The 21783-nt window shown below is 33.6% G+C and overlaps 1 protein-coding gene across 1 annotated transcript; it reads right to left on the bottom strand.

Annotated features, from left to right (window-relative positions):
* Positions 1-252: 252 nt before the first annotated feature.
* On the bottom strand, positions 253-19765 carry LOC110372950 (uncharacterized). The gene is made up of 6 exons (XM_064043465.1): positions 19491-19765; positions 4344-4510; positions 3270-3584; positions 2152-2303; positions 861-980; positions 253-415 (listed from the first exon to the last, which is right to left on the bottom strand). The coding sequence occupies exons 1-6, from the start codon at positions 19519-19521 to the stop codon at positions 358-360; spliced, it is 843 nt and encodes a 280-aa protein (XP_063899535.1). The 5' UTR covers positions 19522-19765; the 3' UTR covers positions 253-357.
* Between the last annotated feature and the right edge of the window lie 2018 nt (positions 19766-21783).

Genomic DNA, 21783 nt, shown 5'->3' with positions numbered 1-21783 from the left:
AGTTGGACCAATGCTTTTAGCATCAAAATTGTTATTTAATTAATTTCTCTCAAATAAACCTAGCAATGTGCAGCAATTTGGGAACGTGAACTGTAATTTTCTGGTGAAACCAGTAAATTGATTCGCTTACAACTCGCTACTGTAGACATCCGATTTGTTCTACATTTTAACATAATTATGCCTCTACTTTGTAGGCCCATCCGCTATAATGATTGCAAGATACTCCTTCAGTCATAAATAAATAAAACAACATTATTTACAAACGTTTTATTATACATAATTTTATCGAAATCCAATATTAAACTTAAAGCTATACAAATAGGCCATCACGTTGTACAATGTGAAGAGGTAGTAGTTTCACGTCACTATTTTCAACCACCTGCACAGGTATTCCCCTACTCTGTGAGCAGCATTTCTGGAACATAAAAGAGGGACTTATTAAATATAAAAAAAAAAAAACTGTAAGAATAGGTGCACATATTTGGTCTGAAAACGTGAAAAAGTACAGTTTTCTAAATGTTGAATTATGAACAATGACAATGTCATTGTCCACTAAAGTGCTTTAAGCCTATTTTTTTCCATCCCAAAAACAACCACTCTTCTATTCTATGTATTCATAATGATGACTCAATATGCCAACCTTACACCCCTGGCCGGGGCTTCTAGATTGTTTACGCGAGTAACCACGGGCCTGGCACACAAAGGGATACGGAACATGGTAGCTTTTAGTCTGTAATAGCCTGACATTCCTTCACGTGAGTCACGCTGCACTCACAGTGGGAGCTAAATTGTTGATTTCCCAGCCGATCAAAATGGTGGGTATCACACTAAAAATATTATAAACCATGAGAACTGGTTACCTGACAGAAAACCTAGAGGTTTGTGTAGAATCTTGACTGGATAGGAGCGCGGAGACCACGCGCTGTGCCGTCTGCTCCACTCCCTCACACCGACCTACCCAAATAGGTTCACAGTGACAACTGAAACAACAAGGCATTGTTTATAATAGGGGTGGATCTAGTCTTTTAAAAAAAAATAAGATAGGCACATCTGGGGCCCGATTCTCCTAATTTTACTTAAGCAACATACGATTCACGTTCGACTGCGATCCAATCCCGACTCGATTATGATTGAAACGTATGTGGCATTCTTTGAAATAAACGTTTTTATCCTTTTCTGTCATTCAATAATGAATCATTTTGTCTGCAAATGATTAACTATATAGTTGGGCTTCGTTCCGAGTTTTATTGAAAAAAGATTGGTGGTAAAATAAACGTATAATCCGTACACACAAAACACAATATAAACTATTTAATACTAGGGAGCTTAAACACCGGCACGCGAGCGACCGACGCGGGCGTCCGTCAACAACGGAGCGCATGCGTCGTGCTTCGCGGTTAGTCGTGCACTTTCCATAGTATTATTTTACTCTTTGTCGTGCACTGTCGGCTCTCCGCGCGCGCCGCAAAAGCTGCGCGGCTGTTCCACTTTTAATTTCGGTAGCGAGCCGGCGCGCGTCTTAACCTAGAGGGGCGCGGAGGGGCAATAGACAAGGTCCGCGCTACAACTATTTCAATATGATTATAGAGCAAACTACCGTATATACCAAAATCACCAAATTAGCAGACCAATCGCACACCAATCAAATGTCAATCGAATACGATTGGTCTTTTATTAGTAGCAGAATGGTTAAAACTGCTATTACGATCATATTGCAATTCGATTTTGACATTATTAACTTAGGGGAATCGAGCCCCAGATATGGCTGAAAATTCAGTTAGAAGAAAGAGCACATAGGGATAATACATAAGGAAGCACGTAATGAGTACAAAGAAAGTATGTAAGTATATAGGGCAAGTGACAAGGGAGTCCACAGGGAAAAACATACTAGAGTAAATAGGAGGAATATACAAGGATGTACATAAGCGAGTTTTTAGGAGGGGGTGTACATGTAGATATGAGATGAAGTAGATTGTGATAGTGCATAAGGTAAGACATACACAAGGGATTTTATAAGGGGAGACCCTTGTAGGTCCACATAATCGAGTATGTAGGGAAACCAAATAACGAAGAACATAAAATATTTTTATTATATTACATAGGAAGAAGTATAGACTATTATAGATAAAATACTATATGCTCGACAGTTACACTTTAGCGACATGCTGCAGACTGGCGTGCAGCACAGTATCGAAGGCTGCACCCGCGTCGCTGAAGGCACCGCCCGCCGAGCCTGCGTCGCCCGCGCAGGCCCACGCGATGCAGCCGCCGCCGCGGACGCGGTGCGACTGAGATTCCAGCAACTGAAATTAAAAATTAAGAGATATTATGGTTTTGATATTTTGGAAGCTGAAAAGATGAAATAATATGTCTGAAAAACAAGCTATTTGTGAGGAATTTTCACTTACTCTAAGGGGTAGGTAAATGAAGGTCGGTATATCAACTGAATTGAAAATTGTAAAAGGGTGCAGTTTTTTGATAAAGGTATGGTCGAAAAACTTTTCAATGCAAAAGACAAAAAATACTTTGAGGTAGGTATTATTAGCGCGAATGATAAATAGGTAAGGACTTTACAACGAGATTCCAGAAGGTGACTGGTGGCTTTTGAAAAATTGTAGATAATGTAAATGTAAAGACCACACACAACACTAATTTAAATAATGCACAGTGGTCAACATCGCGCTCACGAAGTTTAAATTAGCCGCAGCGACCTCAAGTAGTTTACCAACTTTATTTGTTTACTCAATGAAGTACTAAATATTATGGCCATTAACATTGTGACCCTCATTATGCTACAAAACCTCGACATAATTCTCCCTTCCATTCTAATGACTAAGGTACTTACATAATGTATTATTTTAATGATTTTACGTGTAATTAAAAATGCAATAAAAACCCTCATCGCAAAAAGCTATGTACAAAGTTAACAATCATACCAGACGCTAACTTATTGACAGAACAGATTATAACTTTAAAACTGTCGATTTTCATCAAACATCGCTAAGAGATATCGGGATAGATATTTATCAATAACACAAGAAAGAGTAGACGAAAACCGGTTCATCCATTTTAGAGCTACGATATCACAGACAGGCACGTTAAATGCTCTCATCATCTCCCAAGCCTTTTCCCTACTATGTATGTTGGGGTCGGCTTCCAGTCTAAAACTGAGTACCAGTTTTTTACAAGGAGCGACTGTCTATCTGGCCTCCTCAACCCTGATACCCGGGCAACCTATTACACGATAAATGCTCTAATTATATAATTACCTTTAAGTTATTGTAGACATCTTCATTGACCAGTCTCGCCATCCCGTCTAGGCCGTCGGCCTTAGGCTCTGCACCTATTACTACAATTGCATCGACTTTGGGTGTTCTGACGTCATTTATTTCAGTCAAAATGCTTGCTTCATTGTTAGGTAGGCTTGCTGTCCCATTGCTTGATGAACTTGCCGACCCATTGCTCGATAAACTTGCCGTTTCGTTGCTCCCTCTTCTCGTGTGAGTCACTGTGTCCACCACACATCCCCGCTCCTCTAGTCGCCTTTTCAGCTCTCTTCCTAATGTGTTAGTCGTGTTTGTTACCTGTAATAATTCTGTGTTGTAAAAACCGCTAAATGCAATTTGCGGTGATCATGTTTTTGATAAACTTATAATTACAATTTGTATCTTAAATTACTTCTAAATGCTGGTTTACTACTAGACATTAGTTAGTTTTATCTCAGATGTTTGATCTCTGAAATTATCTTGTTATTGGTGCCTTTTTGGGAATCCCAGCAACCCACGAATTTAGGACCAAATATGTCAGTCATCATCATCATCCTCCGAGCCTTTTCCCAATCATGTTGGGGTCGGCTTATGGACCAAATATGTCAGTATTGTACGTATATTTATGTAGTTTTTCTGGAATGTTTTATACCTTACAAAGAGCCACAAACAATAAACAATAAAGTCGTGAGTTCTCGTAAACAATAATAACGACAGGATGTAATCGCTTACAAGACATCGTAATTATGTCGAGTTCACTACTGAGTTTCATGCCAGATAATTACTTCAAAGAAACCATGTTTTTGCTTTAAAGACGTCGTACGTTGTTATAAGATACCTGACAAGAATAGAATAGGGCTTCCTTCGTATTAAAGACAGTCATTTTCTGAAGAGGAAGTAGTACTTATCCAATTTATGTAATTTACCAAATTTGTTACTACTGACAGTTTGTCAGACAATAGTGTTGTAGAATTTTGGAGGCACGGAAGGTGTCTAAGTCATCATGATTTTATATTTTCCACCTAATGTACATTATTGAATGCAATGAACGATATGATATGATCCAATTCTTCTTACCAGCACCCGCCGTATATTCCTCCCTGGCCGATGCTGTCCCGCAATCTTCTTCCTCACGGTGTAAGCCAAGAGTGCCGAGGAAGCCAGAAGCAAGGAGCCTCCCTCCAGCGTGGCCAGTAACCGCCAAGCTAGAGTTGCTCCACCCTCCACTGCTTCTGACATGTCCTCTGAAAATAATGGTAAAATTGAATTTAAAAATAATCGAAGCCAATGGTTTGTACGATAGTAACAGCTCGCAGGTTTCAGTTTTTTTTTTCTAACATAAATAGAAACCTTTTTGATTAAGCTATGAAATAATGTGGTCTCCTGGGATAACTGCAACTACTGTAAGTAGCAATAGGTACCGAAAATAATTGTATATCTACTTATATCACGCACTATCATTTGGAACAGATGAAAACTTATTTAGAGGTTTGTCGAACCAACATTAAATGTCGATTGTTTTTTTAGGAAATCGGGGAAGTTAATTATGCGTTGAAATCTGTTGAATTACATAAAGTGACATCATTCCACATTATTCTCAAATATTTAAATTACCTAATTAAATGAACTCTAAACATTAATCAATGAATCGGTCATTGTCAACCATTTCGTAATTAAACCAGTCTATAAATAGATAGATGTAACATAAACTTGATTGTTCAGGGACCAGGTTAACGTAACCCAAGTTCAATAGTACGGCCGTGAGTCAACCGCGGGCATGTCTTGTTGCATAACACCGCTTTTGATAGCATGTTTGTTTTTTAAATATGTACATATCATTTCCTTGTGTTTACGTGGATTCGGTAATAAGTGTCATTACGTTACCTTGGTATTTTTTGAGAAAATTGAGGTTTTTTTTTGAGTCATGACAAAAAGTTTTGTGGCCGTGGTATCTTGTCAAGCAAATACCTATTTTTTCAAGGATGAACAAGGGACAAAAAATGGCTTGTGTCTACTTATGGACAATATAGGTAACTTGTACGTGAAGATCTGACAGTGAGACGTGAGATAACGCACTACAAAAAAAAACTGTATCATACCATTCGAGCTGGCTAACAATTTACGTCCTGTTTGTATATTTTCCTTAAAGTAACGTGTATGTAAAAATCCTGGTTGGCTGTCTTTTAAATAAAATAAATCCACAATTTTTTCCCAAAGTGATTCATGACAGCCGAAAACTTCTCACCGCTTTCATTTACATTGAAATTAAAGTGGCAATAAATATTTTCCCAATGAGCAAGCTCGAAATTGTAATAGAAATATGAAAGTCCTTTGACTAACCAATAAATAAAGAGAAACTAGGATGCACAATGGCTATAAATCTTCAGATAAAAGATGACAGCAGTAACTATAATTCATAATTAATTCATAATATAAAGTTCCCCGAGAAAATACGGAACGTGTTAGCTTAGATGTAGACTGGTACAGTCAACCTCAGGTCAGTGGTAACAGTTTTATAGGAAAATCGTACTTATTACTATTGAGTTAAGGTGCATGACAGTTACCACTGATGTGCAGTCTACTGTACTACCTTTATTTATTGTGGTTTTGACTGCCTATAATTCAGTGATGCAATTATGATTTATGAAGCTCGTGGCATTAGCAGGTAGGTTCACATTAATTTACAACATTATATTTTTACATGCATAGGTCAAACTTTCACTTGAATTAAGTATATTATAAGTAAAGAAGGCAAATTAGGCAAGTTGGTGGAAGCATCTTGAATTAATAACTGAATGAATTTAAAATAAAATGCAGTTAATAACAACGGCCTTGGAATAATCTGCTCATTATCAAAATTAAGATAGAGTTGGATTTGTCTTATTGGCATATTTTTGAATGCAGACATATGTATATTAAAAAGTTAGTTCTTGTAATTAGTAGATTATTCGAAGAATAATACATTATTTACTTCTTTGTGTACTTAGTCTATTTGGTTGACAGAAATTGCCTTTTTTGTATTATGCAACTTGATGGCATTTATAGGACATATTTTATATACATTGTGAATATTTCTCAAGTGCTTGTATTTCTGTAAATACCAATAATACGCACTTTAAATATTTACATAAGTAGATAGTTTATATTTGGCAACACAACTTAGTGTAGGCAGCTATAATGCGCTCAACGCTCATGTTTATTTAAGTATGAAAAATAGACATGTAATCACAATCTCACAGTTATTCAAGAAAACCATTGAGATGGCAATCATTTCGAAATACAAAATGTTAACTTTATTATATACTTTAAAATACTAAATTTTATTGCTGTAGTCAAATTTCAAAACTAAAAACATTCTTATATGATAGCTCGCCTCCTTTTGTTATTTTTTTTTTCTTTTTAGGATTGCAAATACTTTGTGTGCTTTGTTAATGACTGGAACGTTATATCTAATCTAGATCTTGAAGTGTTCATTAACACTTAGTTTCATTCTAATTTATTATAGGTACGTTTTTACTCTATTTGTTACACTTTGTTAGAAGAGCTATAATTTAATTGGGTTAGTAGTAAATTCGCACGAATTTGATTGGCACGAAAGCGCTAATGGTGACTTTTTAATAAAAATATTTTTGTGTATGGATATGTATAATATTTAATTTAGTTATACATAAATAGAAGAAAATTGTGTAGAATGCAATTACCCTTATATGTTTTTTTAAACATTGAAACACTTTTTGGAGTAATTTCAGTTCCTTTATTGTAAATAATGCAGCCTTTAGTTTTGTCTTTCCTGTACAAGTAGATAGTAGTAGAGTACTTAAACAATTGTCAGCGCGTAATCGGTTGATTACCTATAATTACTGCTTCGTCCTTAGCCTAACTACAGTAGCCAATGAGATGTAAAATTGCAGTAAAATTATTATTTATTATTTTCCTTATTTATAGTTAGTTTGAAATTGTAGATAAAATGCAATGCTTTTGTAATATAAAAATCTAAGCTATGTTCTCTAATTAGCTATTTTAGTTACGACTTACATCTGTGTACCTCTATATCATTTAAGAAATCTAGGAAAAAACTAGATTAACCTACTGGATAAAAAAACTAGTTTAGAATATTGTTTGCAAAATAACAGTTAAGTAACATAAGTGGTAATAATGATAATATAACTCATACACGTGAAGTTATTTATGTAGTTTTGAGTTTATCATTGTCATCAAATGTCTCACGTTTCATGTGACCTTGTTTAAATTATAATGACCTCATATGTAGTACTCTAGTATTCGCTTTACGTAGATATGTATCTGTTATCATAAAAATATGCCTGAATAAAAAAGTGATTTTATCAAGTCTAAATATCATGTCATTGCCCATTTTGAGGTGAATTTAGTGTTCATAAAAGATAAGGTTTTGTCCATTAAAGAAGTAATACGTGCTATTTACAGTATTTATCTAAACGCTGTATTTAAAATTAAACTAATTTAAACTAAAATCTTATCTTAATGAAAATAATAACAATCTAAAAATACGTTTATTTAGTTCAGCTAATACAAATTATAATTATACACAACGCGCGTTGATGTCTTTTCGACGAAAATGCATTTTTGTGAAGTATTTTTACAAAACTTTCAGAGCTGGTTTTTAATTTCGACAAAAAATAAGCATTAATCGCTACAATTCAGGCTCTTGCTTGGGTATGCTCCTGGTGGACGGCAATAAGGAGGAATTTTTGATGCATTATTTAAATTATTATCATTCATTTAATTAAGTTAATTTTAGATAATACGTCTTTATAATAATTAACGTTAATAAATGCATATTTCTGTCAAAATAAAATTTTGAGAAGTCAAATCTCGGAAATGAAAAGTGTGTTGACCTTTGACCTTGTAATACATAATTTAATATTTTGTGCATTTTAAAGTGACGTGGTATTACTGCAAATGAGTGGAACGACCAATATTTATATATTGTCTTGACTTTATCTTGCAATATTTGACGATACATTTTTGACATTGAATATTCAAGGTAGTTTGACCCCGAATTTATTTGCTTTTGTATTATACATACATTACGTGTTTTACTGTATGTGTAGTATATTTGTTTCGGAACAATTTTGTCACAAGAATCAGGATGACATACTTATGTAAAGTGCACTATTATAACTCTTAGAATTGACAGTATAGGTATATCTACCTGTAAATAATTATAATCTATTTATTTCCTGACCTCAAACTATTTTGAATATGTATGTATATGTTTTAAACATGAAGATATACTTTAACTTAAATTGAGAGCACTTTACTATAATTTTACGTTTATTTTTAATTTTGTTAAAAAGTGTGTATTTGTTATTTATTTTGAACGTTTAGTGGTTTTCAAGTAGATCAAGGTTTAGTTAGTAGCAGTTAGTGGTACCGGTTAGCCAGTAACTGGTATCGCAAGGATTACCTTCAAAGATAACTGAGACCGTATAAAATCTAACCCTACCTTCACACTTTGGAACCTGTCGGTGGAACTTAAAGTTCACACACATTATTTAAGTCTTATCTTTTAGTACGTTTTAATATTTCAAACCGACTGCACAAAAAGGAGAAGGAATATTTCATTGTAAATGACCCTTTGCATCGTTTTCAGCTGTTTTCTCGAAAAAAGGAGGAAGTTCTCATTTCGGACGATATTTTTTGTTAAGTGCATAAATACATATAATTTCGTTTGAGATGTTTAAATAGTTAATTCTTTGATAGAATCTTATTTTGTTGATAGTTATTTAAATAAAAGAAAGCTTAATAGCTTCTTTACGATGCAGACAATGCAGTCTGCATTTTACTGACCTTTTTAATAAAAAAGCTATATCATGTATAATTAACATAGATATCCTAGCTAAATGCATTGTTATTGTGAATAATTAATACATTATAACATAGCAACAATATAATATAAGCATGATTTTATTTAGATTAGTAAAATGTTAAGGCTAAGCAATGTCTAGCGCGGTCTAGATAACTAACTGACCATCTTAGTCATGACGAGTTCCTTTGTGTTTCGAAAAGTGGGGTCCCGGCTGTCGTTACGGGTAGTCAGAAGCCAGAAATTCTGACAATCAGTCTACTGTTCAATATAATAACAATTACAATATAATAACAATTAGGTTGGTCAGAGATACATTATCAAAGAGAGTGGCATTTAATTACTTTTTATAATTATAATAATATCTACAGCAGGTTGCAAATTATTTATTCGGCTACTACCTAAGTGTGTTTACACAAAGTGCCATTCACTTCTGGACAAAATAATGTAGCATTATTACATCAGTGCACTATGAGCGATTTGTTATAGTTCCCGCACACTACAAACTAAACAGTTGGCTAAGAGTTGCCCAGGTGGTTAGCAATTTTTAATTTATCTATAGAATATCTTGATTCCAATCAAAGTTTTTCGGCGGTCTGACACCGGCAAAATATCTGGTCTTTGTGATGAGCATACTTCCATTCATCTTCATACCAATTAAGGAGTAAAAGCTAACTATCGGCCGACAAAAAGTTTGCAGTATGCAGGTATTCTTAAGGGCATTAGATTGTCCGAACAAACCGACCGCTTCATCTGTATCATATGTAATTGCACTGTCTGATGAAATATGTGGAAAATAATAAAAATATAATGAGTAAAATATTTCGTGATAAATTGTGGTGTTGCATTCGTTTTCATATGCAGATTTGACGCCATTAAGCTACTTAGGTAATTCTAAATCATTATTTCAAACTGGAATGACTGAAGTTGGTAGAAACAAAAATATCAAGAGTTTTATAATGCACTCAGTGATTTTATTGTGTAGCTACACTGTACGTACTAAGTTAATCATGATCATATCGTGTCTGCCGCACACTAAAACTGTTATTATAATAATTGAAAGACATCGACAGCACTTCATTACTTTTTTAAAAGCTATTAACACATACCTTGCAAGAGTAATAAGTCCCGACGCTACAAAAAATAATAACAACAAAGAATGGAGTTACTTGTAAATAGTTTGTCGAGAGATTGCAACTGTTGCTACACAGCCTTACAAAAGGCGTAAAAATAAAATTAAAAAGATCCCTAAAAGTAGATTGCGTCGGAGCGCAAAAAAATCTGCGTTCATCGCAACCATTGCTGTATTAGGATATATTGTGAAATTTAACTTATTTTTAAAAAGGTTCTACTTAGTTTTTGTTCATGCAATTTGTAGAATGCATTTCTTAAGTTGTGATTGATGATGTAATTTTATTTTTAATAGTGTTGGTTTTTAAATATTTTAACATAGTCATCATCTGTCTAATGATCAGGCACATTGAAAACTGAATGTAGTTTTTTGGATGAATACAATGGACATAAAATTAGAATAGTCAATTGAAGAATATTTATTTACCTCTTATTTTGAACTTCTAAATTAGCATAGTAGCTAAAGTAATTTTCCGAGTATCGATAAAAACCAACGACAGTTCGTAATATTTAATAAAAACTCTTTGAATGGACAATACTGGTAATTCTCATCCATTGTTGTCATGATAATGGTGGTTTCCCATGGTATACGACATTTCCATACTGTTCTGCGATTATTTTAATTCAAGGAAACGAGCAAACACACATTACATGCATGGAGACAATGCTTGTCTGTTCCGCTCTTTTTCCTTTGGATTGGCTAACTTTGTATACCTTTTTAATTTGTATAATCTACGAGCATTGTTTGCTATAGTTAGATTGAGGGTGATTTTAAAAAAGATTAAAGAAATTAAATTGTATTACAAAGTATGTTTGCTGACTTTGAACTTTTTCTTTGATTTGAGTCCTGATTGAAAATCTAGCTGGCCCAGAAATTATGGGTAATTTTTGACACAGATCGATAGAAACACAAAAAAAAACTTATAATTTTGTAGTTAAGTAAGTGGACAAAAGGCGTAGACAAACAAACAATAAAAAGCATTATCTTTTAGGCTTGTTAAAACATTTCGACGTTGTACAACAGTTTCACCATTATTTATCTGGGGGCCATCGAGTTTTTTTAAACTACAACATAAAGTGTAACTTGTGAAATATTAAGTACATTTTTTCCAGTTAAAATTTTTCCAAGGCTTCTATTGTTTAACTTTTTCTTTTTATTTTATTATAACCTTGTAAATAACTCATCATCGAATAAAAATCATTGACATTAATATTTTATTTTTTAAAAGCGTATAAAAATAAGAATGTATTTTTATTCCTTATAATCAACTATTCCTATAAGCAACTTAAACACGTAAATGTCACAAAAGTGGAAAATCATAATGGGCTCATTTTGGAACGACCGAGATTTTTTAAATGATCTGCGTGACTGTAATGGAAGAGTTACACATTTATAAACTACATACTCACTACTTATGATTATTAGGCAATTTTCTGCTGCATTACAAAAGGGTTTTGACATTGAAACTAGAGTACTTTAGCTATGTTTAGCACGTTTTACAACACGTGCGGAACGAAATACTTTCGTTCGTTGACCTCCGGTAAACCTCTGCCATCCTGCGACCGTGACAGCAATATGATAACGCGAGTGTAAGAGTTATAAAGTAATACAAAGGTGAACGTACGAAATTATTTCGTTTCCGCGTAATATCAAATGACATGAAAGCTGTATATCTTTTTCATGAATCACTTCAGCAAAATTTTACCATGTCAAAATAGAATACTTTAAAAGGAAATTGGAATTCTGAAAATAACATAAAACCGTTTTTTTTTCTATAATCAACCTTTGCTCATCAATAAAATAAAACAAAAGCATATGAAAAAATCTTCCGTGATAGATGCAAAGTCTACTTCGATGACCTTTAAATCCCGTAAACATACATATAAATTAAATTTTGTGGTTAGATAAACTTTATTATAGAATTTTAGAATAAATATTCTAGTTTCTATAATTGGTGTTCGAAGTCTATGATAAATATCAGAAAGGGCACCTTGCAAGGCAGGGTTGCAATTCTCAGTATTAAAGGTCCCTATTATAAAGCTTAGCTACACTAATGGCAGATCGAAACGATAAAATGTTCTACCAAGCCAGCTCAATTACAACGAGGCATTTACCTTTTGTGAAACTTTCATTGTAAGTAACAGGTCTTATTGTAAGTTTGTAGATCACACTTAACTGTTAAAAATATATGCACATGTATTTGTGAGTCCAATTTATTTATTACCAGAAGTAGCCGTAAAAAATGCAGATGTCATAAATTATGAATCATTGGAAAACAAACAATTTCGAGATGTGGGAGTTAATGACGTTTCAATTTGACGCTACCCGTTTATTTTTGGAAAAGTCGTATTTTATAGCTGCACATGCACTATAAAAATATGAAAGTAGCTGTTTTCCCGCGGTTTCATTCGCGTCCCAGGGAACTTCCTCCGGTACCCGGATAAAATGTAGCCTATGTTAAGCTTCACAAAAGTTAAAGATTTTTACAAATCTATTCAGTGTAGTTTCGGAGCCTCTAGAGTACGTGCAAACAAACAAAAAATGTTTACTCTCTTTTATGTAGTTAATGAAAACACGTGTATTGATAGAAAAAAAAACCGATAACGCACACGCAAATAGATGTTATCTTCCTCGTACAAAAAAACCCAAATCTATTTGTGGAACTTCCAGTTTTTTTTTTTAATAACTATTAGTCAATATCGATATAAATATATCGCACCAGATACTTTGACCATCGAGTTTATTACCCGAGGACTTTGGACTCCGTTATTATTTCCTCTAAACCAAAACTTGCAAAAACCCAACGGACCTTGATCTGTTGTCTATCATATCATGCTGGGTATACGTCATTCTAATGCAAATCTATAAAAAACCGGATTGCTGTAACAGAAAAATAATAACAAGTTATGTTTAAGCGTTTTGTTTTAGGCGTTTTCACTAAATAGCTCTTCATCTAATTTATGAAGATTTTTTGTTTGCATAAGTTTGGTAAATACATTTTTTTCAAGAGCATTTTCAAAATGAAAATTCATTAGTTTGAGTTTGCATTGTCATTAACCTAAATGTAAGATAAGATAAGATATGTTTATTTGCTTAAAACATGGTATAAAAAGGTGTTATCAAAAATATACATATAGATCAATCATGTTTTGCTTAAAACTAAAGCGTGCAAAATAATTCACAAGCAATAAAGATAATATTAAAATACAAATAATAATCATTTTAAAAAGTCCTTAATATTATAATAATTATTATTATTGAGCCATTTATATAATTGCGATTTAAATAATTTATCATTTAATGTTTTGAACATATTTGGTAACTTATTATATAATCGTATACACATAGCCAAAGAATTTTTTTGAAATTTTGCCGATCTAGATAGCTCTTCCAGCACAAGCCTGTGTTGGTCACGTCGACTTCGAGAATTTGTAAATAGTTCTTCTGCTGTTTTAAATAATACTATGTGCTTTCGAACAAACATACATGCTTCATATATATACAATGATGGTAACGGTAGCAAACCAAGTTCCTTAAAAATAGGTTGACATGATTCGTCCGATGGAATCTCGTATATGGCTCTTAGACATTTCTTTTGTGCAACAAATGCTCTTTTACAGTCAGTACTATTTCCCCATATAATAAGTCCATAACGTAGTGAGGACTCAACATATGCGCGATATGTCATCACAGCTGTTTTTATATTAGTCACTTTTTTTATTTGTCTCAAAGCGTACACAAACTTATTTATTTTGTTGCACACAGTGTCTACCTGTGCTTTCCAGTCTAGATGTTCGTCAATTACTACTCCTAGAAATTATTTTTTATTTGAATCCTAACTTCTTTAACATTAGATAAAAATGCGGAAATTGGTTTGTTACTCTTTCATGCTAAAATGCCAAAACCGATTGTCATGATAGATAGAGTTAATAGGTTTATTTATTTTATGTAAGACACACTCTTTTGCAGGATACGTACCTAGTTTTCTTCGGACGTGAACGTTGCAAGCAAGTGAAATCTAGTTTCCTACACTACATTGTATATATCTTGTCACACACACGTTCCAAGCTACAGGTTTCGGCCGTGACCCACACAAAATTCTAAACAAATATGAATTAATTTACCTGTCCAAATATAATAAATAGCATCAGTTTGTAAGAAGCGTGTTTAATTATAGTTTAATGCGAGTTCGTACGGTTAATGAACCCTTTGCCTTGAAAAGTGAGAGCCCAATGCACGTGCGCCTAATAAGGTGGCTAGTTATGCACATAAATTCGCTATTCGTGGATGTTAATTGGTTTTTCCTGTTAATTTGGCGAGTTTGGTTTATTTTGTCAAATAGTTTGTAGCGCAGGTTTAAATGCAGTTCCGATGTAGGTGGTATGAGAAATAAACGTTGAACGTTGACGTGCCTATTAGGAAAAAAAATACTCATAAAAGTTCTCCAACAAAACTAATAGGTATAGTATAGCACTGATTCTTAGTTGTCTAGGATTATGTGAGGACAATTCCTTCCTCTATAATTGTATGAATGGGAAAACTCCCTGAAAACGCTTAATAAGTACGATGTATTTTGGTCAGGGAAGTACAAATGAAATGAGGTCAATGTTTTTAAATATAAACATAATTACTTATGTAGATGTATTCTTATTCTTATCATGAGAAAATAGTTAAAGGGTCACCTAAACTGGTTTAAGGTAAATAAAGAATTTAAATTTAAACTTTGTAGGTAGTAAATGCGTAGCTATGGGTAATTTTCCACCTTAAAGATGTTTACACGTAATCTCCCATAAAACGTATCTATTTAAAACCTGATCTATAAATAACTTCTAAGTTTGATAAACAAAAGAGTTGGAATAACTAAAAGCGAAAATATCTCTATGCGGAAGATAGATTTGTCTTTCAGAGTAGTATGTAGAAATGTAAATATTTACATTTTTAAAGTTGTAGGAAGTAAAAATGAAACGAGACAGTTGCCGACCTTATATGCACTGGTAATAACTAACACTGATTTAATTAGTATATGAGATACCAGCCTTGACATGTACATGTCAATTAGGATATTGTTTCACTAGCAACAGAACTTAACAGATTTACATAAATTAATATATTAAAACTGCATTTCCTACATGCATCCTACATGCATTCTTAGTTTCAGTGCTCGAAAATGTCACCGGGCAGTAGATATTAGACGAATCCTTGTTGCTATATTTTACAAAAACAATAGAAGTAGGTAGCTATAATATACTGTAGCTACAGTTTCATTGTAAGACTGTTTAATAAGTATTGATCCCAAAGCCGATGTCAAGGCGGTACTTAGGTATGACATTTTCCTTGAAAATATTAATAATGAAATATGTAGCTGTTGCTATTGTCATGTACACTTATGTAACTAAATACAATACAACATTATTTGTTAAATACGTGCCTTCTAATAAGCGATTACATATATCAATGTAATGTGTCATTGCAAAAACATAAATATATTCATGAATTTTTGTAAGAAACCTTTTCTTACAGGAAGTTCTGAGCGTAAGCATTTTGTAGGTAGGTATGTAATATGCGTCATATTCAATGTATATTTGGTAACTTAGCAAGTTATAAGTAAAACCGCAAGGAAGTGGAATATATCAAGTGCCAAACATCCGTAGTATCTAAGTATGGGGTTTGCACAAGGTGAACAACGTTTAGAATTGGCGATTTTACCGTCCCTTTAGCAAATAGGAACTCTAAGTTGACTCTGTTATCTAGTGTACATGAATGTTAAAGGATGTAGCTCTGTCTTAGGCTATCTGTGTTTTTGTTGCTTTAGCTCATTAGAATGACTAGGATCTATTGTTAGCCATGTTGGTATCGATTTATATAATTTCGTAACACATTTGTTATGGTATAAGAATAGTTATTTTGTTACATATTTTAATTTCCAAGCGATTGATGCTCCTATCACGGAAAATACACGAGGGAAATGCGGGAACAATTAAAAAAAAATTAAATATGTATATTGAAGTTTAGATACAGAAAGTTTAGATAAAGTAACTGGTCCATTTATATTATTTGCAAGGATATGTGTAAACATGTACTTATGACATGTGATATCCTCACAAAGAACATGTTACTTGGAGTGCATACCCACGCATGATTTTAAGTTTATCTAAAATGCATAATACTAGCTAGAACGGTGGTTTAACTAGATACCTACATTTAATTTTGAATATCAAATATTGCATAATATTTATTTAAAGATTGAAATTACTAGAATGAGTTTGCCTATACACATAAACTAAAAATATTTGTTACTCCATTGGGGATTCATGGGAAAACCACACCGTCAATGCATTATTTATTAAGTTAGTCACATTTTTTTAATAGGCATGGAATATCACTAATAGCTTTGTTAAGAATACTACGCAAAACGCACTCGCACGCGCAAGCTTAGGTATATTAATAGATAGTTTCATCCTCCGAGCCTTTTCCCAATCATGTTGGGGTCGGCTTCCAGTCTAACCGGATTCAGCTGAGTACCAGTGCTTTACAAGAAGCGACTGCCTATCTGACCTCCTCAACCCAGTTACCCGGGCAACCCGATACCCCTTGGTTAGACTGGTGTCAGACTTACTGGCTTCTGACTACCCGTTACGACTGCCAAGGATGTTCAATGACAGCCGGGACCTACAGTTTAACGTGCCATCCGAAACACAGCCAATGGTGTCTAAGATATACTTAGAAAGTACATACAAACTTAGAAAAGTTGCATTGGTACTTGCCTGACCTGGGATCGAACCCGCGCCCTCATACTTGAGGTTGGTCCTTTTACCCACTAGGCCACCACGACTATTAATAGATAGTTTACGACCATAAAAAGAAGACCAGCGTCAACAAATGATCGTATTAATATATTACATACAAAGTACCTATACTAAGATCATGCAGAATAAAAAGTAGCGTGCGAAATGAGGGTGTTCGAGAGCGAGGAAAGTTTTTCAAAATAAAATCACCAATACATCAAGACCAATCTTTGGCAGTTTGGTTTTGATTTGACAAGGAACCCGAACGTCTCTGTATACTTGTAGTAACTGATCACGCCTACCAAACGTTGCTTTGAGCTAGAAGAAGGCGCCTGACCTGCCTTTCTTATGGCATCTCCGCTATCTTTCCTTCCTCCGAGACCATAATGCATATATCACATCTTTTGTTTTTGTGACTGTGCCAATAAGAATGACGTGTTGACTTCCCTACAAAGGCAATTATGGTATGGTTTTTCACATACATAAACATAGATTAAAGCACAGTTAAATTAAAATAATCAGTACCTACATATGCAGATGTTATACCACACCTAATGACTGCCAGCAATCAACAATGTCGAGGAGGTTAATTAAACATTTTGCATAAATGTATCCATCCATCAGTTCTTTAGAGTTACATCGGTTTTAATTGTTCAAGCAAATGCTACCATATGTATAACAGTAAAAGGTTCACACCAGTCCAAAGAGTCGTTACTACAAACGTTATCGGACACTGAAAAGTTTCTAGTCCACAAATGCCCTACCTAAATAAATGCTAAAGTAACTGTGTCTGTGACTAATTAAAATTTTTGGTACACAGATAGTCTTTCTCTTCGACTACCCAAAGACTATCGTTAGTTTTTTCTAGCTGAGGGAGGTAGTATACTCCAGATGCAGGAGGAACTGCGGGGAATAGCTAAATCTAAATCTACGTCGTACTTTAACCAGACTCAGAAAAAGCTTCTGTAATTATTCATCTGTGAATCATCTATCTAATGGCTGTTGTTGTTTGTTGTGAGCTGGGAAAGACCCTTGATGACGTCAAGATGTTTAACTTCTAAACTTTTTATTGCACGAACAGATTGGAATATATTTTTCTCTACAAAACACGAGAATGTTGGTGGATGGTATTATACGAACCAATTTAGTAGCTATAGCTATATTTTAGCTAAAGGTAGAGAAACAAAGCTATTATCGAAAGAGGTCCCAGTTAGTATTATTATAACTTAACTGTCAACTAACTTGTTTTTTATTTATAGACCGAACTAATTTATAGAGTTTTAAATAAACGAGTAAACGAAATAAAAGTTTTTAACTCATGAAAGGTGATCCTCTTCTAAAAATAAATGCATCTTTTTACTCTAACCGTCGCGGTTAAAACGGTCGTTTGGAAATGATTTCAATATTAATAATAGGTCACCTTAAAATATTAATTAAGTGAATGGAAAATAAACATTTTGTTATAACATAATACCTAAAGGTACTAAACATTTTGTTTGGTTAGGAAGATTTTTATAATTTGGAAGATACTTACCTACATATTTAAAATTTATTCTAAATGTGACCACGATGCTGAGGAGAATTTATAACGTTTAATTTTATACTTAATACTTTTATTTTACTCTAAACTGATATTTTAAGTAATTTAAAGGGTGTTGTATTGTTTGTTTTGCTTTTTGCTGTATGACACATGACTTTTGAAAACACCCACGATTTTCTTACAAAATAATGATAACGTTTCTCAAAAACTGACAAAAAACTTGGGATGTACCTACTACATATACAATACTACAACATCAAGCTTTTTTCAGATTTTCTACATCTAAAATCTACGTATATTTTACATAGTCACAAATCAACTATAACATTTTCTTATAATGCACAATTTTTTTTCTACAAATATTCTTCTGTATTTAATTAATATTTGGATTTATTGCATCTAATGTGCGTGCATCTTCATTGTAACAACCTGGCAATAATACTTACATAGAATGTATGCTTTCAGGAAACTCACCCTTTTAAGAATCTTAATTTATAAATGTTATGAAAAGTGCCTCCAATTTTACAGCTGAAAATTAACTTTAATATTTGCTGCTAGTCATATCGATACATCGCAATTATTTGTTCGAGCATGCAGACGATTTTCATACGAAATAATTTCGATTAAAAGAAGAGCTGAGGAATCCAGGTCCATTTTGACGCACTGTGAAAATTATGTTTTTTATAACATTTTTTACAATTACTTAATGTTAATAAATATTAGAATATATTTAAACTGCGATATTATTTGCCCAGATTTCTTTGTGGATAGCATTATCATGATTTTTTATATCATAAATATGCGAGGTTTCCAGTGCTGCTCACGCCGTAATGTTTGTTGGAGGAATTAATTAACAAAATATCTAGGTAATGGATTGGGTTTTCGCTGAAAATGAAAAATAGCTATGAAAATAATTACAAACCTTCAATCCTGTTATCTTGCTCGAACCACATCACACACTAACTAAAATAATTTGAACAATTTTACTGTAGATCGTCATTTTCCAATTTATTTTCCCGCCACAAATTTTTACTCACAGATAAAATAAAAAACAAAACACTATTTCGAAATTCGAATCTCTTTATTGTTTTTTAACCGGTCGGTGCGTTCCGTTTCGCGTTCGATTTACGAATGCAAGCAACATTTTCCTTCGGCAAAGGCGCGAGCCGTTCAGCCACTCACCTTGATTTTCCTGAACGAAAGATGTATTTAGGACGTAAGGTGTAATTTAACTTATCAAATTGCATGTTCTAGTAGGTTTTGTGTTACCTTTGTGCAATTAACGTTGTGCGGGAATATGATACCTGTTCGTGTATTCAGGTTTGTTAGTGGAATTATAGTAGTATTCATATTGTTACTATAAGTAGTGTCCACTGCAGATTTCTGAAACAATAAAGGTGAACTAATAAAAGGTACAAGTGTAGAGTCAGCCTAGATTCTATACTTTGTATTGTAAATGTTTAGTTAAAATATTTTATAATTTATTGCGTTTTTAATAAAAACTGTTTTTTTTACACACTTACGTGAATTTTAATTTATTTGTATACCTTTTTAAGTTTTTGCATTAAACCTTTTGAAAACAGCAGTACCTAAATAATAAACCAACCTAACAATATAAAATATTCACACAGTTTTTGTCCCTTTTAATTATTATCGTTTAATTCTCAAGGGGTTACTGACCATGTAAGTACTTGAAAATAACAAGGACATTTTTAAAACTACCATACATACATATTTACAAAGACTACAAAACCATAGGTACCTATTATAACTTTTTACCAAACCTCCTTTCGCCCAAGGAGGTTCGCACAAGAAAAAGTAAGTAAACCTCCTCGGTGAAAACTACTCCAAGATGTCAACAAAGTAAGCATCAGTGCTCAGATCTAGTTAGTTAATTTCCACACGAGACGTTACGCTAGCCTGTCGTAAATACTTAGGCATTTACCATGCAAACCCGGCCGGTAAAGTATGTATTACGTGTAATCGAAGCAGGAATTGCTATTACTAGACTTACGTAAGTAGGGACAGGGTGTTGAGAAAGCTCTGCTGTAATTGTATAATAAGTTAGTATTTATGTTTCTGACACATAAATACTGGGCTAGATGTAAACTAGTTTTGTACACGCAATTTCTATTTGCAGTATAGTCTATTTGAGATAGGTAATCAAGAATTCTATAGTATATTTTGCTCAACAGTTATGAGCATCTTGCAGCTCAGTCTCTAGCATGATTCCAGTGTAATTTGTAATCCTCTTCCCTGAATCAAAAATAAGGTGGCACATATACCTACTATAAATATACGAAATGTTTAACTATCCCCGGATGATGTAAGCTGCTATATTTTTCTAACTAGTTTCCATGGGACACCGGAAAACTGCGGTAAACTTTTAATTTAAAATAGAGAAAAAAATATGAGCTCGCTCTCTTACGCTCAGAGCTAACGTAGATCATTATCATTATGACTACTAAAATGCTCTATTAAAATAATGCACTCAATTTCGTAACATACAAAGCTATAATTACAGTATTCGCTTCTCATTCATACAGGGCCAGTACTATTGTATGTACTCCTATTAAGAAAGCAGCGCGCCGTTCGATCGGTTACAAAACGCGGCGTTGCACAAATAAGCGGAAATCATACAGTTACCTCGCCTTGTCTTAACTTTGTGTGCGCTTCAAGGATTGTAGATACTTCGTACTTAACTTGTTTATTATAAGCCTAATGATGGTCCTGTACATCTTTCTATACTAAGGCCAACTTATGTGCCCGGATAATGAGTCATTTAAATTATGAAAATCTATAACTCATGATGATTTCTCGAAATTGAGCAGCAAAAGATCTCCAAATGGACTCTGGACAGTCATCTCCGATACGTAACAAACAGCTGATTTAATAAATAGGTAGCTAAAGACGTTGTTTTATAATTCTACACAGATGCCGAATAAATAGTGCACTGTAACTGTATAGGTATATCACCCATGGTATGCAACATTGTACACGAGTTAAAATTAGAAAGGCCTCTGAAGGTTTCTGCTTTTCAAAGGAAATCAGCAAACCAGGCCGTTTTTCTTCCTACCGGGGCAGTAGGTTCTAGCGATACAAGGGTGGGTTTAAATCAGTAGAAGTCTGACAGTCCCTCTTGCTGCACCGGACTAATTTAATAATTTTCTACATAACCGCTCTTGGCAGTCGGATAAAAAAACGTTTATTTTGAG

This window comes from Helicoverpa armigera, chromosome 3, assembly GCF_030705265.1.
Source record: "Helicoverpa armigera isolate CAAS_96S chromosome 3, ASM3070526v1, whole genome shotgun sequence".
In the NCBI taxonomy this organism is placed as follows: Eukaryota; Metazoa; Arthropoda; class Insecta; order Lepidoptera; family Noctuidae; genus Helicoverpa; species Helicoverpa armigera.
This window is presented reverse-complemented; position numbering and strand designations above follow the sequence as displayed.